The 25827-nt window shown below is 38.8% G+C and overlaps 1 protein-coding gene across 2 annotated transcripts in view; it reads left to right on the forward strand.

Moving 5' to 3' along the window:
• The window catches only part of LOC144214644 (CMP-N-acetylneuraminate-beta-galactosamide-alpha-2,3-sialyltransferase 1-like), a 43171-nt gene that overhangs the window by 8112 nt on the left and 9232 nt on the right, over positions 1–25827 (forward strand). For both annotated transcript variants that reach the window (XM_077743204.1, XM_077743205.1), the window contains 4 exons: positions 2280–2320; positions 7237–7296; positions 8799–8837; positions 12157–12339. In XM_077743204.1, the coding sequence (XP_077599330.1) occupies positions 8800–8837; positions 12157–12339 (221 nt within the window). In that variant the 5' untranslated portion in view covers positions 2280–2320; positions 7237–7296; position 8799. The remainder of the gene's footprint in view (positions 1–2279; positions 2321–7236; positions 7297–8798; positions 8838–12156; positions 12340–25827) is intronic.

Below are 25827 nucleotides of genomic sequence, written 5' to 3' on the forward strand. Positions count from 1 at the left end.
CTGCAACATTGTAAATAAGTAGCTTAAAATAACTCCATTGTCTAGTATTAATGCATATTTACAATTTGCAGAGTGATGAGTTGCTCGAGCGAGCTTGGCATGCGTTTAAGTGGGAGGATTCGATTAGTTCTGTCTGATTTACGACGCGCAGGCCGACTGTCGTGCTTCATTTTCGGCTCCCAAGAAGTGGCTTTGTTTGACACGAGGAGAAGGCGGAAAGAATATTTGACGATAAATGCAGGAAAATGCATAATGTGCTTGAAAATATACGCAGAACATATCTTTTCAATCACTTTTAATGACTGTTTTCAGGGCGACCAACCATTAAAAGTCTAGAAAATCATAATAGCATTCATCGGTATGCAGTTGTTCAAGAAGAAACATGAAAATTATGCAACAGATGACAAAAACAAGGCCATTATTATGAAAAAGAAGACTTCTAGTCATTTTCACAGATTACTAAAAACTGAATTTCTTCGTCCATTTCGACAAGAATTCCGTCAAGGTTGTGTATTTTACCCAAACAAAGGCCAGTTGATGAAAGCATTTCAAAATAAAAATGTTTTTCAGTTGCAAGTGAAGAACGAAGAGCTGCCTTTTCTTTCATAAGCGACCTTGTAAAAAAATGTGTAAACATCATTGCTAGGCTTTAGTAATTACAGTAGCCAACTTTTCAAGATCCTTCCTTAAGTTTTCATTCCCTAAATGAACCCAGAAAATCCATTCACGTTTATACTTCCATCAATGGAATAATTAAAAGTACTTATGTTAATCATACCATTATCACATTGTAATTTTTTCCCCTCTCAAGACCATAAATTCATTTTTAGGGTTTGAAAAGGAAGACCAGCGCCCAAAACCGTTTCCCTTCGTCTCTCTACGCTGGAGAGCAAATAATTGTGGGCGAAGTGTAAAAATAGATTTAAATTTCTTCAACGATGTGTAAATGTGACTCGGGGGTTCCACTTTGCCACCATTTCAGCTTTTATTAAGTCCTCTGAAGGGAATACTAAATTCCCGACATACAACGTTGGGAGGTTTGCTATGCTTTATGGGTCAGCGATGGACTCGTGTCGGGTTTTTGGACATTTATTGAAGCAAGATTCATGAAAGTTGCCCTTTAAAAAGTCATGAAGAACTTCATTTTTTCCATTTGGTTTCAAGCATTTTTTTTTTTTTGACAACAGAAGCCATCATCTTTTGACAGCTTGTTTTTTTGCAGTTTCTCGAAGCATATCATTCCTGCACCAATTGACATCGCAGCAACGTTACAAAATTGTCACCTGTCAAAAAGTTTTGTCCTTAGCGACAGTTTGAGACACTTTTTGGTCTTCTTAGAACGCCTTGTTCGAGTTTCTCCATTTTTATCTCGACCTTTTGACTAATCTTAAATCTTTTTGTGCTTGGTATTGAATGATTTGAGTAGGAGGAAAAAAACATTGCATTTGAAATATTGTCATCATAGAAAAGCTAATGTTCTGAAATGTGTAATTATTTGGATTCTTTAAAACTATGCTAACAATTCCATTGGAATATTATCATGTCACTGTTGTATTTTCTTCAATTTACTTGACTAAAATTGTTGTGTCGAGCAACCAAATGAAAGTCACCAAAAATGTTATGCTAACTCAATCCTCCCCCAAAAAATCATGCATTTTTTTTATTATCCAACTCATCCTTCTCATTTCTTACTCAACGGGCGCCTAAACATTATAGCCACAACAGAAAACACATTTTATGCCCGTACATAATAAATGGCCCACCTTCCATCGTATGTGGCCTACATTCTCTTTCTTTAAGAAGGGTAACTAGGGAGTCTGTCTTTTTCTTGTACAATAAACTTTACTCATTCTACACAGTCCGCCTTTCCATCCATCCCATCGCAAAGAGCAATGGCGTTGTCACTTGTGATAAGAATACACAAGCCACGTTGCCCTTTTCTCCAAGCGAGCCGACAAATTGGCGGCTGCCAATTTGTGCGGCAGAATTAAACCCCCCGGGGAGGTTAAACAGCCTGTCAAGAGCTGACTTTGTTTGCCACAAATGGCGGTCTAGAAATAAAGAGCCATTGAATGAAATACTCCATTTTTCAAACATTTTTGAGGACCTGGTAGGCCAAACCCAAACCATACAACTCATTTACTGCCTTTTTAAATTTACTGTGCATTATCCTATATAAAACTCAATTGTGACTTGGAAATTATTTGAACATTTTCTGCTGAAGTGTATCTTAATACCAAAAGAAACTGAATTGTTGTGTTTTGTTTTTCTTTCCCAAGACTGTGACGACATGTCGCCGCCGTTGGATGACTCTCCAGAGGTAATGAACCCGCCGCATGTTTATTAAATACAGACTTTACAATATATCCCGGAGCTGAGATGGGGAAAATGCAATTTGCCGTCACCGTAGGAATGAATTCTGGCAGTGTAGTTGTAGCCCGTTTGCGCATTCTACGTGTGTCTTTTATTTTTATGGTTAGTGATGGGGAGGGTTGTTGATCCCAGATCCAATTTAAAGACAAGATGGAAAGCCAATGTAGACGTCAGGATAGGAGAAATAGTTGCAGTGGACAAGTCCAAAAAAATGTCAGCGTTTTAGGGATGGATGGCTGATTGGAGCGCGTGGCTTGATTTGCTGGACCAAAAAAATGACAAACTAGCCAATAGCCAAAAAATATCATTTCACAAAAAAATGGAGAATTTCCAATTGGATTGCATTTATCATTATTATTGATAGTAGAAATAAATAGGAATGGAGAGTATAAAAAATACCTGGAAAATAACTTTAGAGCCAAAGTACTGAATAACTGACACCAAATAATTTTTCCCCTGAAAAAAACTATGAAATTACAAAAATAATCAACATTTATGTAGGATTAAAAATATGTTAATAATTCCATAGGACTATTATAATGTTTTCTTGAATTCACTTGACTAAAATGTTTGTGTCGAGAGACCAAAAAGTCACCAAAAATGTTATGCTAACTCAATCACTACCAACGTAGACATCAAATCCAGGTGTCTAACCCACTGGATTGGACGCCTGTGGCCTTCAACGACGGCTAATTCTAATTATAGATGTTAATATAGCCCTACAATTCCATATTTTGATTCCTCCCCCTAAGCTTGAAGGCAGTAATCTTTTTATTTTGGGATTTCTGCATTCCAACAACAAGATGGAGGTACATGAAAGTATGCCGGGCTGTGTGCATTATTCATTTCCAAGCTGTAGTGATCAAAGCAAGTGTCTTCTTTGCCACCAAAAAGCCACCTTAGCCCTCCCTTACTCAGCGTCTTTTATTATTATTATTTTTTTTTGACTGACACATCAGCTATAATCCCACATGACGGGGAAAAAAAATTCCAATTTCCCCGTTCACGGATATCACCAAAATCGGCGCCGGTTCATCGGGAAATGAGCAACAAGTCGACGAAAACAAACACCATCAGACACGGAATAAAAACGGCATGTTTCAAATAAACCGCATTAAAAGCTAGGCTTATCTTTCATCTTTTTTTTTGTTGATAGCCCTCATTTTATTTTAGAAATCCCCCTTCTTTCAAGGAGAGCTTTGGAAATGTTTTCCCGATTTATAATGCACCCACCGGAAAATGGAAGTCAGGAAGTAGCGACGACTAATGCATAAAAATGAAGGCGGGCTTTTTTCCAAGACAAAACCAATTACTTTAGCAATTTCCGAGTTACAGAGTGGACAATGGGCCACTCCACGCAGATTGCGGAGGAAATATATTAAGTGTACAGACCTTTTTTTTATGCTTACTAAGCAGACGCAGAAGAGAAACAAAGTAGATGCTTAGGAATTCTAACCTTCACTCTCATATATAGTTTTATACACTTTTTCTTTGCATAAGTGTCTTGTAATCATATTTCTAAAAGAAGCAATTACTTTTCTATGCCAATTTCAATCAGGTTTTAAATATTTTCTAATCAACGGCTATGCGTACTGGTTCAAAAAGTTGGAGGCTGCTTTATAATTATAGATTTTTTTTTAAATAACAACTAGCCTCAGTGGCTGACTACTTAAATGGAAATTCTAAAAAAAAAATAAAACATCCTTTTTAATTCTAAATCTTCAGTGCTATTCATCGGTGCATAACGTTTCCTGTTAAATCGTGGACCGTTTTTGCGCATATTGCATGTGTGTTTAACCCAGCTGTGCACTCCGATAAGCCACCTGCCAGGTCCAGGAGTAAAAAAAATATATTAAAAAAGGCTTTGAGTCGAATTTTAAGGCCTCACGCGTGAACTGAAGGAGAAAAAATTTCAAACTATATCGAGCGAGATGTCGTTTTCATTTCATCTATTGGTAATAAAGATATATGAAGTGCCGCCATTTGATTTCTAGTTACAATAAATCTATGTAGATGACCCCCATTCTGGCACAGCTTCGCTATTGGATCGTGAATCATCTCTCGCTAGGGACTTACTTGGCAGAAGCTTGGAAAACTCAATTTGAAGGGAAAGATCCCGGAAGACAAGTACTCTCTTTTTTTGCACAGTTTTGTTCGTCAAAGTTACAGGAGTAAAGGAAAACAATATGGCTGATCTCTGGAGGTATAAATGTTCAATTAAACATTTTGCCGTGAGGGCTATATTTTGCCAAAATGGATGGCTGATTGTCTCCTTGGGATAGCGTTGAAGATTTAAAAGGGGGGAAACAACGACAGCTGTTTTGCTGGAGAATGAATTAATCATCCATTAAAGGCTAGGATAAACAAATCATGCCAGGAGGAATTTAATGAACAACTTGAGCCAAATAGTCAATCCTACTAAAATGTTTTTGCAAAGGTAAAATAAATAACACAACGTAGGTCATAATAACTTGAGAGAGCAGTGGTGTGATAAGATGTAATAACATTCCATGTATTAACCTGCTGATTTACATATTCATAAGAGACAATACTTGGCATCACTGCACATTTGCGAATTTGTCATATTCCCATCGAACTTGATTGTTTCTGGCAGATGTTGCCACAAAATTAGCCACCAAGCAAAGTTGAAAAGGTTATTTAGGGAACTTGCTTTCATTTCATATTCATTATGACCTACTGAGGAATAACTGTGGATGCTCCCGTCATGGCCGCTGCCCCGAGGAGTCACCATTTACTTTTCTTCTTTCCTAATCGGATGTGACGCTGATGTTAAAGTGGCCATATCCCCTGAGGTTGTACTTTTCGTACGTGTCTGTCATCTGCTAATGGGACTAAACCTTACGTCACATCTAAAGAGAAACAAGTGGAAATGCCCGTTCCGTTCAAATCCAATTCTGTTGTAAATATAACAGTTTATTATTGTACAATCCATAAAATGTTTATTCATTGGCTTTCCCACTTCAAATCAATTGGATGCCATGCAATGGAAATTCTAATTAGTTGTTACATTATCAGCAAAGGTCGATTAGTATTTTTTATCAATAAGATCATAGAAACGATAGGCTATTGAACCTACTTTTGTTAATATCATATTTCTAATATTTGTCAGACATCCATCTTGGAATCAAAATTGCACCATTCTAACTACCAGTCACATATTCGTTTAAAAAAATCAACTCCATTAGTAAGTTCTGTTTCTATACCCTTAAAGACAACTGTTTTCACGCAACGTTGCATTCCGCTCAAACAGCAAATGAAGCATTCAAATTAAAATGAACAATTGTGGAGGTGAAAGCGCCAGAAAACGTACGTCGCTAGGATTTGAGAGCAATTAGCCGCGACTTCCCTCCACTGCACGCCATTGCCGTTTAAATCCATGGACTGTAGTACCAGAGGACGAAATCGGCCAAGCGGCGGAACAGTAAAAGCAATCACCAGGTCCTAGCGTAAGACTGGCACTCTTCATTAGCATCTCGTTACTGCTCAACAGATGAAACTACTGCTTAATTGGAGCTCATTTTTGAATTTATTCATGGAATGGTGATTAAGGCCAAAAAGTGGGGAGTTGGGGGAGGGTAGACTGGCTTCGTTGCTGATTTACTGGAATCCTTTTGCATTCTATTACAAAGTTACCATTTATAGTGGCCTTTAATCATGAAAGAATCGCAACCCCGAATAATTCATTTTGCACAATAATGTCATTTACATTGAAATTGCACGTTCAGCAAATGCTTTCCAATTGATTAATTGCATTTTGCTTTTGTTTTCCACACTTAATAAAGCAAGGAGGTTCAAATTACAGTCCTAGAAAATGGTAGAATTGAATATGGCCCGCACAAGAAGCTTCAATTCTGCCATTTCAGTTCACAGTAAAATGGAGTTAGTCACTTAAGAAAAAGCTTTCCGTTAGCCTAACAAAACTTCATTCATCCTGTTTTTTTAGCCGATTCGGCTCGTTTATTCTACGAATAAAAGTTGGCCCCGAAATGCCTTGATTTGAAAAGTTTGGACACCCTCAGTAATAAAAGAAAATAACACTGAGTGAAAAAGGAGGAAGCTGTGACACTTTATCACAACGGGGGAAATTGAAATTATCCGAGATTTTGCTTCACCTCTGTTTTTACGAGCTCATTATTCATTCATGCGCGGAACCCGTCCCTTTTTTTTTTAAAGGCCTCTTGAGCACCCTCATAATTTGACTCCCGGTGGTAGTGGCGGTGGATATAAAGCCCAGAAAATCCCCCTGCATCTCTCAGCAAAATAAAAACCTGTTTTCGGTAGAGAATTTCTCTTTTCCTTAGTCCCTCCTCAAGGTGAGAAAAAGTCCAAGTGGTTTTGTAAAGGACAGGCTCCAACACGGCGCTTAGGACTAAAGGGCGCCAGCGTTGTGTTAAATGTCAAACGGAAAGCAGGGAAAGACTTTAATTAATATGTCGACCTTTCGTGTCCTCTTCAGACTGACATGGCCGCTTTGTTATTGCAGACAGAAAAATTTCAAAAGCCGACCAAGGAGAGTCTCGGCTTCTCATGAATGCCAATGCGGCGATTACGCGGGGGTACGTCGGAGACTTTGGGGGCCCGGCGTGAGAAAATGCCGGGCTCCCATGGCGGGAGTTGCTCCCGAGCGGACGTCGAAAGCGCTTTGAAGTTCCTGGAAATGTGGCAAAAGAGGCTGTTTAGCACGCCGCCAACACTCCAGTTAACAAGTGGAGAGCCTGAAAGGGAAATAGAAGTGGAAGGGAAATGAAAAGCCTGTGGTGGATAGTAGACGGGCGTCTCATCCTACCAAATCCCTGCAGTTGTTTTGATCCTCAGGTGTTAATGTTTGGCCTCTCTCTGTAGGATTCTGCTTGGCTTTAATCCTGGGTGACACCGGTTTGACACCAACTCAAGTGTGTGAAGGTATGGAAAGCAACTTGTTTCATTCTCCAGTGAATAGCATTATATATTTTAGGTTGATTTTTTTGTTATCTTTAATATAATATGAAAAAATACAAGGAGACAACAACCAATAGTGAGTAAATAGAATTGGAAAAAGAGGCATCAATATATATTTTAAATGTATGCATTTCACTAGCACTATTTTCCTGGCTATGTTTCTTTCAACACTTTTTATCACTATTCAGACATTGCAGTTTCTAGTGTTAGTCCCTATACAACTACAAGAATAATAGTTTCAAGGTTCTCTCCTACTTCTCCTGCTGGAATGTTGAATAGAGTGACACACGCCGCATACAATTTCTTCCTGTCATTCTTTCTTTCAAAAGAACTCCTGCTAACTCTTTGCTCAAGGACGAGCCTCATTGCAATCATTTTCTTTTTCTGACTTTTAAATGCGTCTTGGCGAGGCGCTGAATAAACGGTGGGACCAATTCTACCTCTGAAAAGCCAACTGATGGCCATGCTTTGATTTCACTAGGAATCGCTGAAAACAAACATAAAGATGGCCTAACTAACTAGCTCTCAAAATTATATTCATGAGAGCGACTTTAATATCTAAATATCTACTGTTTTCAACAGTGCTTAGATATTAAACAGTAATTAGATATTAAACAATACTTAGATATTAAACAGTACTTGGATATTAAACAGTCCTTAGATATTAAACATTACTTAGATATTAAACAGTACTTAGATATTAAACAGTAGTTTGATATTAAACAGTACTTAGATATTAAACAGTACTCAGATATTAAACATTACTTAGATATTAAACAGTACTTAGATATTAAACGCTACTTTGATATTAAACAGTACTTAGACCGGTGACCAAAAGACCGGCGACCAAAAGTCCGAGCACCCTTTGTAGATATCCAACCGTCCTCGATAGCTCTCCCACCATATTTATTGACAATGAGCGCTTTTGATTACAAACCCTATCCTGCGCTAAATCCCACCCGATCAATCTGTATGTCCCCAACGCACCCCTCCGCACACTTTGGCCCCACAAACCTAATCTAATTGGACTAAGACATGAAATAACGCCAACCCGCAGAGAAGCAGCCTTTTTTTCCCCCCGCCGTCCACCGCCAATTGATCGCATACCGAGCAAAACACCGGCGAGGTCTCGACTTCGGCGCAGAAGCGACGCCGCGACACTCAATCGTTGGCGTCATATTGATAGCCCGGGGACATAAAAACGGCAGTCCTCCAATAGCTCGGAGCACCAATTTGATTTATGCGTGCACATCTTCAGTACTAGCAAAAGTTTGTTTGCAATTTATTGATGCGCTGTGGTGCTCCCATGACAACAACACGATTCTACGCTGCTATAACCTTTACGAGGGTTCGGATCCTTAAGTCAAATCGTCCGGCCCATTGCATTGTTCTGATTGATGGGCATTTTTCAAACTCATTCATACTAGACGTAAATCATTAAACTGTTTCTTTTTCTTTTTTACCAGGATGCCACCAAACCAGATGTTAGTGAGTTGTGTGATCAGGTATGTGTACTTTGCTCAATTTTCTACCCACAATAACATTAATTCATTTGCCCCTGCAGTCAAAATGGCGCCTACAATGTCTTAGAATGTACAATAAGCATCCCAAAAGTGTCAAAATCAATAGAAAATGATCTCAAATATAACCTGCAATTATCCTTATATGGAATTGTAAATAAAAAGGGTCACAATATCGACTATTTGCTTCCTATTTGACATTGGCAAGCCATGTAAGTTAACATTTCGGGCCAAAAACAAACAAAAAGATGTATTTGGCATTTAAGTAGCATACGTACCAAACTGTGTTTGACACTTATGCTGTTTACATGACAACAATAATGGGGTGAAAACCCTAAAAAGCTTTCAGAGCCTCATCATCACACAAGCCCACATTCCCACTCTTTTTAAATTTTGCCTGCATTAGTCTAAAATGAGACACCCTTTTGTCTGAAAAAGCGCGGAACGTGGCTTTTTCTCTCTCTAAACGTCAGCTTCCAAACCTGCTACACATCATAATTTAGCACCCATCACTGCACTCAGCGCGGCACCTGCTTTTTATATTTACTCCTATCAATGAAATGATGGTTTTCCATCTGTTACCCCGGCTTGCACTAAAAGCCAGAGCATATTGAAAGCACATTTCAGGCTGAGGTCCGGCTCCAGAAATTGTCGTTTACTTAAAAGTATGCTTCCAAAGACCTGATGTTTATATTCAGCTGGAGTTCAGTTGGGTCGAACAATGTTCTGGAACACAATCAAAACTACCAAACATGGCGCACACTGTAAAATATTCATATAACGGAAGTAGTAGGCTTGCAAGTGTATAATCAAAACGCTGTCCAGTCTCAAAAGTGCTGAAAAACTCATATGAAAGTGAGTATTTCAGCCAATGAGGTAAATCCATCTTTCATTCATCGCTAACCGAAGACCGGCCAGTGAGCGTTTGAGGAGGGAAATACTTTATATTGATCAGCCACGTCTGCAGAAAAAGTGTAATCTCATCTCATGCGTTTTTTATTTTCTTCTTCGTCATGTCGTAATTACTCGCCGACATTAAAATTTCATAACCTTAGGACGAAGGCGGGCCAAAAAAAAAAAGCCAGTGGGGACTGTTGGCGCAGTTGATCAGAATTTCAAGAGCGCCTTTTGGGGAGGGAAGTAACCTTCAGCGTCAGTTTTCCATACAAATGGGCCTTTGACTGGCATTTTGCTTAACTTCCTCAAAGCGCTTTGGGGTGCTTCCAAAAGATGAATGATGTGGAGTTTAGTTGGAGCAACGTGGCGCATATCAAGAAGTGGCCTTAAAAAAAAAGTAAATAAATAAAAAATGTGGCTGAATATGTCAAAGATGATACCTCTTCACAATGAGAACTGATATGGATAGTGACAGCAAAACCTCTGTTCATTTTGTTATATCTGACATTGAGTTGTTGAAGTAACATTAATAGAATCCTAACAAAACGAGTTATCTATACAGAAAAATCGATTATTTTGAATTCAAAACACACCAAAAAAATTACAAAGAAAATTCCTATGACTTCAAATAATGCTTCGACTATTGACTATCAGAATTTCCTTTATTTCAGACTTTTAAAAGTTGGTAGAGTTCTGACCTTAAGTGAAATGTCTATCATAATTTCCATTAATTCAGACTTTTACAAGTTGGTAGACTTCTAAGCTTAAGTGAAATATCCCAATAAACGATTTTAAAATACACTTTTTAATATATTGTAGTATTGCAAAAGAAAAAAATCCCTTTTTAATAAGTCAAATGGCTTGCTTTGTCATTCATCTTTCACTTGACTACTCCTTGGTGAAGCCTTAAAAATGGCTGTCACAAAATCTGATCGCAGTCATCTAATGGACTGCGACCATTCTCGGAGCAGATGCGAGCGCACCCACGACTGAGCGGTCGGTACGCTCAGCTGGTCTGTCGAGTCGCCGTCACCCATCTGTTGAGTGAAAAGATTGAATGCAAATGTCGCCCGATGACAGTGCTACGCACGGTGGGGCTTATCTTTTGTGTAAACAAGCGCTTGCTCAGAGGCGTGCTACTGACAAATCAAAGTTGCATTGAAATAAGATCAAATCTGCACGTCTTCTCAAACAAATAGCACCTCTATAGTTTAGTAATGCCACTTCACCGCTTCCTTAAAAAAATTGCTGTGGGAATTGGGATTGCTTTTGTTTGTACAACGTGACAACATTGTCTTCTTCCTTCTTGTAGTATTAAAACATTATTTTCTGTTATTGTATATATGGTCAAGTGTTAAACTAACTATAGGAACAAATCTTTTTGTTTAGCACACATAATTTTGAGTTATTCTGCATTAGAAACGACTCCCTTTTGAGAACGGTGAAATATTTTCTCCTTTTGCTCAGGCTTTATTAAAGTAAGGTACTTTAAGAATATTACACAGTGTGAAATAACCTTGAAAATGAATGCAGGTAAAGTTGCCAGCGTTACTACTTTTGGAATATCTTCTTCACACTTGGGTAACCTCACTATGCGTATGCATGCACTAATTAGACTGTACGTGCTAGAGTGGTGGTTAGTCCCCTTAAAATCAACAACATGTTCCTGCATTCAGATGGAGGAAAAAAAAACTAGTATCCTTTTGATTGGCTCAAGAAGAAGCTAACTGAGGGGCACATGTAGGAGTAACAAGAGTGTATTTTTTTAAATTGAGAATTTTTAGGAGTCTTTGCTAGTATAAAATGTTTTCCTATAGATAGACATGTTTACACATTTTCCTTTGGCCTTTGTGGGTTTTCTCTGGGTACTACTGTAACCCCAAAACATGCATGTTGGGTTAATGGAACACTCTAAATTGTATAAGAACGCATACGAAATAATTATTTGACTGACTGTGCCCTGCCATTGGCTGACAACCCACTCCTATAACCCACCGTGGGCTGGGATATGGTCCAGCACCCCCTCAGGAACCTTATGAGGTACAGAAAATACATTAATAAATGCAAAAATCATATTATTGATATTTTCGCCTATGTATTTTTTTATGTAGTTGCCCTTTAACATCTATCTAAAAAATGGTAAACATTTTGGGGGACACACAAGATGATTTTCTTTTCTCCTTTAATCCAATTTTACACATATATGGTATGATAAACCTAATATGTTAATACTTGTAAGTGAGGATGCTGAGGGGCGTGTAAGCTCTGTGCCTCTTTTTTTTGCCTGAAGGCGACACATGCATCCTCCTCTTCCTCCTCCTCTTCCTTATTCTATTCCACTTCCACCTCCAGAGCGTGTGTCCAAGTCATTGGTGTCAGGAAGACCAACCTGCTTTTTTGTGCGCAGTGAGCAAGGAAGGAGCAAAAGAAGAGAGAGAAGAGGAGAGGAGGGTGGGAGCCAGTTTGCAGCGGGCTTTTCTCCTCCAACTCCGAGCTGCAGCGTTCTCCTCAGTACGCATGGGAAGCAGGAGATGCCGTGGCGGAATAAATGGACCACACATGCTCAACGTTTTCTGCCCGTGATTTCAAAGTGAGTCTTTTTAACTATATTTCCTTCTTCTTTTTTTCTACCAGCCTATTATTATCTATCCCTTTCATGTATGCGAGTTGTTAAAAAGTGATGCAGTTTGCAACTTTTCACTATTGGATAGATGGAATATTTGGACGCATACTTTTGACTTATGACAGCATAGGCGCTTCATGCATTTAAAAGGAAAATGCATAAGTTTTTGTGCATTTTCCTTGCAGGAAAAGACGTCTTTATGATAAGGTTTTAGATTGTATGGTTTTAAAGCTGCTGGGTCATGCATGCGTGGCTCTACTGCCCACAACCTCAACCAAAAAAAAATACTTACTCAAAACGTGTTCCACAAACTGTTGCATGTTTTATAGTATTTTTTTTAAACATTTAATTTCTATTGCCCTCTATACAGCATTCTCATCACTAAATAAAGCTACAGAATATACAAATACACATTGGAGATACATGTATGCTGTATTAAAATTTGATGTAGACATGTACTATATACTCTACATCAGTGATTTTCAAACTTTTTTGGCCACCGCCCCCTTCACCGCCGGGCCAAAATGCCAACGCCCCCCTCTTTACCCCTTTCCAACGAACGAAGCTTAAATAAATAGAAGACAGGCGCCTCAGATATCATTCGCTAATTTCGTTTCTTTTAATAGACCAATGCGCAGTTCACCTCGAATCATAAAAATTGATAGCTGATGCATTAAGCCGGTGGCTGTGCGCATACGTCTGTGGTTAAGCGTTGCCGGCGCGCTATTGTGTGCTCCTCTGCGGCTGACTGGATGGTGGTGGTGGTTTCCCCAGTCGCCTGCATCGACGATAAACTCGCGACAATTAGTGATATACGGTATATGCGCGCTGCTCGTGAGCGCTCGAGCAGACAACGTTTCTTGTTTCAATAAAGCTTGTTTTTTGTCGACTTTTTATTACAGACAATCCATTTTTCCGGTCTTTCTACAAACACCAACGTCACATTTTACTGTAATTGCTCCATCGCCCCCTTCACTATTTCAACGCCCCCCATTCGCCTGTTTATTCGTCAGCGCCCCCCTGAAAGTTCACACCGCCCCCCGGGGGGCGGTACCGCCCACTTTGAAAACCACTGCTCTACATGGTCCATTTCCAAACATAAAAGTATTTATTATTGACACATTCTTTTACATGGAAAACAAGAAACACAAACCGTATTTGTATTGTTTTTAGTGGAAAAAAACATTCACAGATGAACGACAAGATTTCTGCAATATAATCTTTCTGCATTTGTACTTTTTGCATGACATATATTTTCATTTTATCTAAAATTTTAACTTTTATTGTTGTTTGGATGGAGCTTAACTAAATGTTTTAGGTTTGACGGCAACCAAACCTATTCCAATGATATTTTTGCATCGACTGAACAGCACAGATGTTGGATACTGTATATTTAAATGATGCAAAGTAGTACATTGTACTTCCATTTACACTAAGTGATAGAGTGTATAGTTGTCATTTACTGGTTACCCTCTCATTCACCAGCCAATAGTCTTAATTTCTGCTTAAAGTCAATGAGAAAGTACTAATTTCACTGGGATGAATATGCAGTAAAAGAAACAGACAGATGGACTCAAATTAGAATCCTAAAATGTCAAAGTATTTGCTTATTTCTTATGCAAAATATCAGGTTTCCTCTGTTTTATGTCTATTAGTGTGCCAAAGTCCAGGTGGGACTGTGTTGACATTATCTCGTTCCTGCATTGTGGAGCAGATGTCACCTCATTTAACTAATGAAGGTGTCCATAGAATGCCGCTTCATTTCCCAAAAGTGCCCCCCCTCACACCCCTCTTCGCCGACACCCCACCCTCGCCATCCTCCCCAACCAAGTCACTGTTATAAATAATAAGCAAGACTGAATACATTAGCTACTGTGACCTTGGGAGACCGCATTGCTGTATTTTAAGTGATGGGGGGGCACATATGCGATATGGGGGGGTCGGGGAGGTGGGTGTATAGTTATTATCAGGGTGAGAAATTGCTGCCAAGAAGAAGCTATTTTGAAGCTTGTCACTCATCCTTGCTGCTGACTAGTAATTATTTAAGGGATGGTGGTCTTCTTAGAATGAGAAAACGGGCCCAATGAGAAAAGTGCAATGTCAAAGTTTGGGAGTTTTTTTCAATGATTTTTTAATTTGCTTCATTGCTATGAGGGTAGAACCATCTTGGTGGAGTTTGCTCTTTTCTGGTATTCAGTACCAGACTGATATAATATATATAATATGGATTTGGATGCATATTAGAGATTTTTCTATGCGAGGTCAAGGACCGAGATTGACGAAGTGTGAATATTTACGCTCCCCCTGATTGTGGGGTCTTCCTTAGCCGCGTTATCAGAAAATGTGCTTGTTTTGGGGGGATGTATACGACAAAATAAACCAGGGTTATATTGTCGTACTGTTCTTTTTACAGTGAAAATAAATCCGATGCTTTCTAGGAACAAAAAACAGCACATTTTTCTTCTCGACTGATTCACTGCCTTTGATAAACACGATATTTAACAGCCTCTATTTGAACTTTTGTTGGTGTTAAAAGTTTTAGAACTCTGGCTTTTGGCAAATTGGAATTTATTCACAATTCTACCTTAGTGGAAGCTTCCAAAAGAGTCCCATATTCATTTGATTTCCGCAGATGCACAGTGTAGCTATTGGCTTACATCTTTTGGAGACGGATTTGTTTTTTTCTACAACTCAGTGTCGAGGGAAATATTGTTTTCCATGTTAGGGCACAATATCAAATCAAGCCATTGAATAGCAATTCGTTTACCTCCCTTAGGTCTAATTATTGGACTCCAAGGTGCTTTTTCCACAGCCTAAAAAGTTTCAGTTATGCTTGCAAGTTGGTGGGTGTCAATTTTTGGCCATTCGCTATTATTAGACCACCAAGGATTTTCCCCAAATACTTTTGTCTTCACAACCCTGTTGTATTTTACCACCACTGTATTCTTTGCTGATTTGCCCTCTGTTTCCACTTAACGGTTCTGGCTATTATCCAGATGACACCTCAGCAACTTGTTTCTTTTCCCCCTTCACGAGCTCCGGGCTTATACACGAGTAGCTACTATTTGTGTAGCGTATATTCCTCGTAAATGGTTCCCAGACAATGATTTAAAAGAGACCCGGCTGCAAGATAGAATAGCACTTAAGGATCCTCCTGCAATTTGGCTTTGCGCTGATGTTTAATGCACATTGGCAGGTGCCTTCAGACGGACGCTTTAAGCCAACCGTGATGGCTGAGCGACGCAGTCATTTATCACCTTGGCTGCTGTTTCAGATGCTTATTTCTGGCCTTGTAGTTTGCAGTAACAGGTTCACTTGATCATATATGGAGGGGTTTTCGAGAGGATGACCAAGTACTGTAAAAGTACAAAATGAGGAAAACTGCTGTGTAAATGTTTTTTCTTATGTTGAATAATTTAATCCCAGACTACAGACATTTGTGTTACAGAATCAATGAGTGCGTAGATGCTAGATCCGTGGTGTCAAACATGTAGGTCGCTAGGGGGTCTAATCTGGCCTACGGGGGTCTTTTGCCTGACTTTGTAGCTCATTCATACTGGACATACTGAATTAAGTGCATTTTTGCTGTAAAACTAGAGTTTTGTGTCTTATTCTCATTCATTTTCACCCCTTGTAGTCAAACAATGTCAGCTAGGGAGTTCCCTAGGAACCTTAAAATAGCCCAAAACCAACAAGAAGTAACCTGAAAATGGCAAAAAAATCAACATGAAGCAATACACAGAAAATACAATTATCCAAAATGTACAAGTAGTGACCAGAACAGAAACATATGCCAATTTCATGGAGTTGCACTCGAACAAACAAACAAAAAATACTACACTGAATATTTTTTTCCATTCTCCTTTGTCTCTGATATATACATAAACTGTATCTCTACTATGACCTTGTGTCAGAACTCCCACACACAATATGTAATGTGTCACTTCCCAAGACTACCTGCCAAGCTTGGCGTGTTGTGCATTGTTTGAAGGGCGAAGCTAATGGTTAGGCCTCCCGGCTGGACTGTAGGCAGTCTTCCGCCCGGTCGCTGCGATAATTGGCCAGCAAAAGCTGTGAAGCACCTGGCCAAGCCTTTTACCCGTAGCCAGGCACCCCCCCAGCTACCACAAAATAAGGGAAAAGTACATCAAAGTCTGCCTGTAGACTTTGGTCAATTGCGACCAAGTAAAAAGGGTCTTTAGAAAACAACACATAATTCAAGCATAGTGAGGAAAAACCAATATTTTGAGCTATTTCTTTAGCTACACTATTTCAGGATCCCTTTTCATTGTTTGGGAGATTTAAGATGCAATTATTGAAGGATGTGTTCAATTATCTTTTTTTTCTACAATTCTAACTACCTCAGCAAAAAGAAGTTTAAAAACAAAGACACATTCCTTTACGTACTATTCCATTGGACCGAAAGTAAGCATTATAAGTTGTACTAATAGCAATAAAATGGAGAACAACAAGCAAATGGACATCTACTAAGGTAACATATTTACAAGTACCATATTTTCACAACTAAAAGGCGCACTTAAAAGTCTGAAATAGTGCTTTATATTCCAGTGTACTTTATATATGGATTTTGTCATTTGTTGAGGGGGCACCTTTTAATCCAGTGCGCCTTATAGTCGTGAAAATACGGTAATCAGATCACTACTACCCAAAAAACAGGACTTCATTTGCAAACTCTCAATCTTACACTATCCTTTAGTCATCATTTTCAGTTTTTCATTATCAGCATATGTTGCCCTGACCAAACTATAAAAAAATATACTATTCCCAGGTGATCATCAGTTGAAATCCACACCAGGGACCAATGACAATATTGTCTATAACCCTGATGACAGCCCTTTGTGGTATTCCGCCGCAGTCACCTAGCCTTATTACATCACGCTGCACTGGCAAATTTACGCTAATTTCCAAACACGTCATCCCTTTGTTATCCGCTCCGATGCGAATTTGCAACAGACTTTGTGAAGCATGCCGCAACCTCGACTTTGCCGGAGTCGTGCAGCCGCCAGAGGAAATGAATGAAAACGTATATTAAGGTAGACTAACAGTTCACGGCATTACTCGGGCTAATTCTAATAAATGGGCCTGTTGCTGCTGTAATTACTGACAAAATCATTAGCTCCTCTAATGCTTCACCGCCATCCGTGTTTAATTGCAGTTCATTAACATACTTTGGAACAACAGCCTTTTTTTGATGATTAAATGGACTCCTCCTTGACTGGAAATACAGAATAATTTCACTCAGGAGGTCATATTAGGAATAATGAGCAGCAGAATGTAAATATATTCCTCTTGCCAAACTAAAAAGGAGCACTTAAAACACCTAAGATGGAGCGGGAGATGAAAACAGGGTAAAAATGAGGATGTTATTAGTAATGCTTTAGGAATTTTTATGTCTAAGGGATTGAGGGCCCTTGTAGGATTCTTGGATAAAGTACTTGAAGGTGACTCTTTGATATAAGTAGAGCGGTATCTTGAGATTATTAGTTGAAATTGACCAAAATAATCGGATAGGAACTTGTTGAAATTAATTGAATTGCCGAATGATATTGATACTTTTTTGACTATGTTCAGTGAAGAGTATGAGGGGGGGAAAAAGAAAGGGCACTATCGAACAATGTAAGCTCTCGAGGAGATTCCAGCGCTCTGCATGTAAATGGATTTCCCATTTAGAGCATACGCGTGCCACTCGGCTCTTGCCGTGATTGTGAATAAATGCTGTCTTTGCTAATTTTGTAATCAGCAGCAGTGAGAGTAAGTCAAGTTTTGGCTGTGGCTTACGTGGATATCGCACATCCGCAGGCGCTTTCTCAGGATTTTTATGGCTTCCAGGACTAAAAGGGGAAGAAAAAAAACTAATCAGGCTTTTTTTTTTCCTGATCCCAAAGCTCCAAGAAAAGAGGAAAAATGTACAAATACATTTCAAAAGTAGTTTTATCACTTGACATGACACATAACTTAAACAGCAGTTTTTGGTGTGTCACATTTGTGGAAGATCTTTGGCAGCAATTGAGTTTTCCTACAACAAAAAGCTGAAAACAAATAGCATTTTTTCGCCACACGGCTGCGACCCAGAGATGGCTCTTTCCCAAAGCTCTTTTAGAGTGCATTTTCTTGCATAATTAACCCAACGGTGGTTATTTTTAGGGTATAGTGGCGTGGGCCTAGCTGTGGCCACCCCACACAGCCCCAAAACCTTGTGAATATGCAAATCAAGTGTTAACATTCTTGGATGTGGAAAGATTCCGGCGTCTTTGGCACCGTTGCGAATATTAACATGACTTGTGATGAGATGCTCTCCCAGGAACTTGGGTTATATATAGCATATAAGTTATGTATAGTGATAAATAATACTTGACTTGAAAAGCAGTAGGTTGCGGAATGAGATACTATTTTGAAGTATTTAGACTTGAATGAACTCTGTGTATATTCTGGATATTGTGGTTTAAAATCAATAGATTTTTTGCTTGCAGTCCAGAACACAAAAAAAAAACAAATTTGACTTCTGACCTCAACTCCCTTGACCTGCGTCCGTCATATTTATATAATCAAAACTATTAACATATTCATGAGATAGAGTTTAATATCTAAGAGAGAGAGAGAGAGTTTAATAAGTACTGTTTAATATCTAAGTACTGTTTAATATCTAAGTACTGTTTAATATCCAAGTACTGTTTAATATCCAAGTACTGCTTAATATCTTGGTACTGTTTGATATCTAAGTACTGTTTGATATCTAAGTACTGTTTAATATCTAAGTACTGTTTAAAATCTAAGTACATTTGACCGGAGACCAAAAGACCGGAGACCAAAAGACCGGCGACCGAACGTCCTGTCATGATTTCAACGTTCACTAGGACATTCTAGGATCCTCATTTTGCTCATTTGTCAAACTTCCACGCCCCGCAAAGGGCTCACCGCATGATTTATTTCCCCCTGACGTGGGCCTTTTAAGAGTTTCTTTTCCACTCAGGCTGATCAAACGCTTGGTTTTGCCAGGCAGGCTGGCAACCCGAGTGTCACAATGAAAGAAGTAGCCCGACAGCGCGTAGAGACAAAACCTCACCTTTGCTTAATCAAAAGAGCCGCTAAGTAAATGGGGGAAAAACACTTTTTTTCCAGTTCCTGAGACGAGTGTACTCCCACCTGTATCTTTTTCACACGCGAAAATACGGTCTTTCCGTCAGATGAGAGTCAGCACTTTGACACAAGCGCGTAATCAGCTTAAAGGATAATACTGCCATTATTGAGTTTTGCTTTCTCTCCACCGGCCGGCCACTCATCTCCTGCAGGCGAATCTATAACGTCACTCTGGGCCAATTCCAAATAGCAACTTTTATGACTTGTTTTGGAGAGTTGACATTTAATGCAAGCCTGACAGTTTGATGAAAAAGGGTTGCTGTCATTATCTTGTAATGTAACCACTCTAATCTTGTAGTTTTTTTACAACTCTAATTTTACTTCAATGTTTGGATATTGTGTTGACTCAGACCTTACGCCGCCAAAAATGAAACCAAAAAAACAGATAAAGATCAAAACAAGCAATAAAATGACAATAATAATCTAATGTGTATAACTTTGATTAGTACTTTTCTCATGTAGTATTAACTTTCTTCTTGTACTATTCCTACTCTAATCCGCTATTTTGTTCCTCTCCCTTCTCATTATCTGTATTTTTTCCTTTCTTTGGACTTTTCTTTACTGGATCTTGAAAGAAAAGTCCGGCAAATCAAGTAAATGAAAAAAAAACCATCTTTGACTGGTGCTCTGACTTTCAGGCGCCCAAAAAAGTAAAAAATAACGGGAATGAGAGATCTAATCGTGATCATAATTGCACATTAGCTTTAATCAAGTGAATCTGTTGATGAATTCTAAAAATAGCAGTCGGTGTATCCTTTCATTTAATGAACATTGATTCTTCGAGTGCTTGTAAATCTCCACAAATAAAACGCTATCATGCCCTCTGGATACGCTTTGCCTTCAAAGACGAGAACTGTGGTGGTTGATGATATTGACGGAGAAAGTTCTGAGGTGGCCCAGCGTGGTCCAACGGGGGTTCTCGGTATGAACAAGCTGCAGTGGTCAGATAACACACAAGCCCCAAAGATTAAACCAGGTAGCGCTAACGCTTCTTACTGAGGACGTGCAGGTGATTTAATATTTCCCATCTTTAATCCTTGCCAACTCCCAAAGCACTGTAACTGGCATGGGTTGCTTCAGGGGAGGAAACATGGTCGCTCCAGTTTCAAAGTCTTGGATTTTGGAAGCACTGAAAAGTATAAATGACAGTCCATCAAGTTTAATGATTTTTTTAGGAATGTATGCCATCTTGCCAAAAGCAAGGCGTAAATTGAGTTGATGTTTTTTGATTTGAGCAAAAGCTTGGGTGAAGAATATTAAAATAATTGGTGGCTTTGACGGGAATTTGTTTAGAGCAACCAGGAAGTTAATTAGACAATTAAAAATAATGATTTCTACAAAATAACAATAGCAAACCTCTGTGGTATTCACTTGACTGGTCTTTTCCGGTTTGAACAGACAAGCCTTGTTTTAGTTCTCTAGAGAGGATGACATTTTATTTTTAATGACAGGACTTTTTTTTTCCTCCCAAAAAGCAGAGGTTCTAACGGGAATAAACACATATTGGGAGGAAATAGTCGCAAAAAGAAGAGAAATCAAGCATTTGGTGTTATTTGGGAGTGTAGCGCAATTCAGCCTAATTAAAGCTTGTCGGATACGAAACAAAGAGATGCAGTTGTAGTACAAGAAACGCTTGGCAAATGTTTCCTTTCAAGCTTCCTGCCAAATTGTCGGCCAAATCCTCCGAGTGTATTTCCACGTTGTAATCTGGTTGGCTGCTACGTGTGGAAATTATTTTTAACGACATATCGCCTCGCTCTTAATTCTCCCTCACATGTCGACGTAGCGTGTAATAAAACTTATTCCCGGCCTGTAACCTCATTAACGGCACGAACGGAATCGGTAGTATCGAGGCAAACGATTTTTTTTGTTAAAAAAAATGCAAATAGACGTGATTATTTCCATGTTGTTCCCTCAGTCGTGATGGATGGGACAGTCTGTCTTTGAAACGGAGAAGTGCTTTGACAAAGCACATTAATAACGAAGCTGCTTTAAATTCTCGTCCCTGCTTCATCTTCCTATCAGAGAAAGTGCAGGAAGCCTCGTAAAAAAACACTGGAAAGCTAGCACGAAAAAAAAAGTCCCATGCAAATGAGATAGATAACGCTCTTTTGTTAAACGCAAAGACAGACGTCCCATTAAAGATGGAGCACGAGGCTCGACAAGGCGTCAATAAACTCGCCTGCCCTACATTTTGTTCACCTTGGTATCAATTCGTACAGAAAAAAATACATTGGCTCCTGGCACAATGATTGGACGTTGTCCTAGTAGGAGAAAATCAAATATTCAAGGGGAGAGCAAACCTGGAGCGACGGGTTATTGATCCGTCAATGAGTTAGCAAATGAGCAACTGGTTGTCTCTGAGCGAGGACCAATGTTGCTGTAGCTAACCGATATTGAATGGACAGAGGGGTGTACTACTCTTATTTGGGGATGTCAATGCATAGTCAAATGCTGAAATGAACTATACATTAATTTGTCAATGAGCTCCATTGCTACCATTGACATGGATAGAAATCTAATCTATTTGAAGTGGGACAACTTGTAGCGAATAAATAACGTGTAGACTTCCATCTATTAGACATTTACCTACTGGATGTCCAATCAATTTGGAGTAGGAAGACAAACGGATTGGACGTCTACCAATGATGAACGGCTTTAAGTCCATAGCCGAAGAACTATTACCGTCAATAGCAATGAAAAACTTAATAATTTGAGCGTCCATTAAAATCAAACACCATTCAACAGTGTTAAAATAAGATTTGATGCCTTTTAAAAGAAATGTGTTCATTGTATTACTGTAATTACATGTGTTTTTTAACTGAAATGATTCGTTAACCCTCACCTCAAAAATCTTCACTTCAATATTTTCACCCTAAAGTGTCGTCGTCTTACGCTCTTTAAACCAGTCCATCAAATTTTCTGACAAAACCCCTCAAAAGTGTCGTAAATTAACCCATTTTGAGTGCCTTTAACAATTGTTTGTCTTCATCCAAACAAAAACCAAACTTACGTAGGGCTTTCAAGTCTGCTTATATTTTACCTTGTTGAGGTAAAGTGGCAATCTCTTCTTTTCAAATGGTCTCCAATTAGCCATTTTCCCTGTCGTACTCATTCAAGCTGTATCAACAGAGGTTATAATGGCTTTGAGTCAAGAGCAAAGTGTTGTGCGAGTGTTCCAAAAATGCCAAAGCGGAGCTGGGGGAACAATTCTCGCCGTGATGGCTCATCTGGAGCTGAACTGCTTTCTGTTTCCATTCAGGGACGCCAGGCAATGGAGGTAACTCTCCGGGGAAATGCCTGGTTGCTCCGGGCTGCCGCGCACATGAGCGTGTGAAGGACATAAGCATGAAAGCTAGAGCACGAGGAGACATTTTTTTTTATTGCAACCCCAGATCTGAATCAAATATGCGAAGCTAGAAAGGAGGAGAAAAAAAAACTGTTTTCAGATCATTCTTGTTGAATGCATTTCATAAATTTGAAATTATTGAGAACAGAGAATCAAGCCATTGTAGAGCAACATAGTAAATCCTGTTGAAGCCAATCAGAGAGGTTCATCTCATTCCCTTTCAATTTGGCTTGAAAATAGGCATGCAAACATTTCAGTACTCATTTTATAACACAAAAACTGTTAAAATGTCGCTCTTATATACAATTAATACATTGGTTGGCTTTTTTGAGAAGTTTTTCCCCCTTTTTAACGTTTTAAGTTGTTTTTCTCCCCTTTTTAACGTTTTAAGTTGTTTTTTTTCCTAGTAGAAAAATAAATGATACACTGTGTGCAATCCTGCCGAAACACACTGTAACAAGGTGTTCAAAATCAATACTAGTTCTAAAATAAAGCACTTTAAAGCTAAGCTTGAATGGTTGTGCTTTTTTAAAATCCCCTGATAACTAGTTTTTTAAAAACATATCAGCGGAACCTATTAGTGTTTCAAAAAGGTTGAATGTTGACGCTTTATCATTTTAAAAAAAGGGGAGCTTATCTCGTATTTGTTTTCAATCCAACAACAGATCTACTTTCATATCAGCAAGCTTTCACTACTGAACTTCTTCACTTACTTTAATCATGGCAACAGACTTCTATGCACTCTGAAAGCCTCTTTATGCACTGGAGAAGGAAACAGACGCCTTTTTTATACGAAGATAAAACGCTGCCTGAAAGCCAATACGTGAGAATAAAACTCCCAAGTACAGCGCCAAACTTAAAGCCTCTCTGGATTTGCAAATATGATGCCATCAAATGTAAAATAAAAATCGTTTCATTTCACATTCTCTCAGTTACAGTATTAGTTTTGGAGTGAAAAAAAATATCCCTCCGGGTGTATTTTTTTTCACTCAGAAGCAAATGTTCCAGTCCAATGCTGCTTTCCACTGGAGATCATTTAACACTGGTAATTAAACTATACTTTTCTGGGTTAAAATATAATTGAATTGGGTTTCTACTATTGAAATAGCTCAACAGAAATCAAGTCATTTTTTTCGGGTTTTTAAATCAATAGTACTGAACTTATTACTGAATGTCTGGTAGGGGATTTATGATTAAATATAATTGAATTGTGTTTTACTATTGAAATATCTCAACAAAAATCAAGTCATTTTTGGGGGGTATTTAAATCACTAGTACTGAACTTATTACTGAATGTCTGATAGTGGATATATGATTTTTTTTTCTATTTTATTAATGAATTTTATTGTGTGTGTGACATATTTTTAGTCCGATATAATATAAGCTTCCACTTGACTTTTTTAGGACGACGATTTTTGCAAATAGAATCATATTTCTTTTTGTTTAGCTTGTGTTTTTGACTTGACAATTCACTGTCAGTCTGCTACGTGCATTCCTTCGTGTTTTTACAAGCTCTCTGCTGTATTTATGCATGGCATTAATTCATCTTGTCTTTGTTGCTTTGTTTATTTGCGAGCTCCATTGTTTTCACTGATGATATACACATCCTGTCAGGATTCCAGCTCCCACCTGCCAAAAAAAAAATGACACGTCGCCATCCCGTAACACAATAGCTTCCCTTTTTTTGGGTCGACGTGTCTAATCTGTCCGCCCAAAAACAGTCAACGCCAACAAAATCACCTGCTGGGACTCAAAACATCACTTTTGTAGGAAGCGGAAAAATATACCCAGCACCAAATTCCCTCTGTGACTTTCTTCACAAAGTCAATCCAAATGCAGGAGAAATAGTGATTGGACTCTGCAAAAAAAATGACAAATGACTCTCGTTTATCTTGAATTACAAACCCTGCCACTCAGAAAATATGCATTATAATTTACATCTTACTCTACATACATATTATATATATATTCATTAATTTTCAATAGGGTTCACCCTTGGCAGAGTGAACTTAAGGCAAAAGGCTACACCCTCGACTGGTCGCCAGTCAGTTGTAAGACACACATTGAGAAAAACAACCAAGCGGGAATCAAACCCATGCTGCCCGAACCAAATTCAGACAAAAAAAACACTGCCATCTGATGTATTTTCTTAATAAAATAAAAATCAGTTCGCTTTCATTCATTTACCATATAGTGCTGATCCTCATAAGGATCACAGGGTACTGGAGCCTATCTCAAGCTAACTATGGGCAGGAGGCGAGGTGCATCTTCGTTGGTCGCCACCCAATTACAGCATTATATGTCAAATAATTTTTATTTATATTTAGGATGAATTAAGTTGTTTGTTTTGTTTTTGTTTCAGTTTTTTTTACTTTAACTTGAGCATAAAACTACTGCTGTAAATGTCTGAAAGTAATAAGTTAATGAATATACATAGCTGTATGAGAAGCTCATTCAATTGTTACAAACAATTCACTCACAGTTAAGCTAATTAAATTATTTGGCATCAGAGGATGAAGTACTGTTGTCAAGGTGAATAGTAGCTTAACTTTCTATCACTTCTTTCCCTCCATTTGTCAGGTTGATGACATTTTTGTCTCTCCCAGCAAAACCAAATATTTTTTGGGAGGGTCGCTAAAGATCTCATCACATTGCAGACACTCCTTTTCCCCGAAACCAAAATCCCCCTTTTAACGACATCCCACGAAGGTGATGACTTTTCAAAATGGAACAGACCCTCCTCTGCCTTTGCTGTCTCAGCTCGGCAAACTTTGATCAGCGTGAGGCTGCCATCCTTTCGTCAGACAAGGTCAGGCCAAACAGAAGCCATGTTTGAAAAAGTCGCCAGCTGTTGGCGAATACTCAAGACAGAGGGCGGGGGGGGGGGGGGGGGGGGGATGGGGGGCGGCTTTTGGAAATGACGTACGTCAAAGGCGGCCTCATTTATG

Source organism: Stigmatopora nigra, chromosome 21 (genome assembly GCF_051989575.1).
Source record: "Stigmatopora nigra isolate UIUO_SnigA chromosome 21, RoL_Snig_1.1, whole genome shotgun sequence".
NCBI lineage: Eukaryota > Metazoa > Chordata > Actinopteri > Syngnathiformes > Syngnathidae > Stigmatopora > Stigmatopora nigra.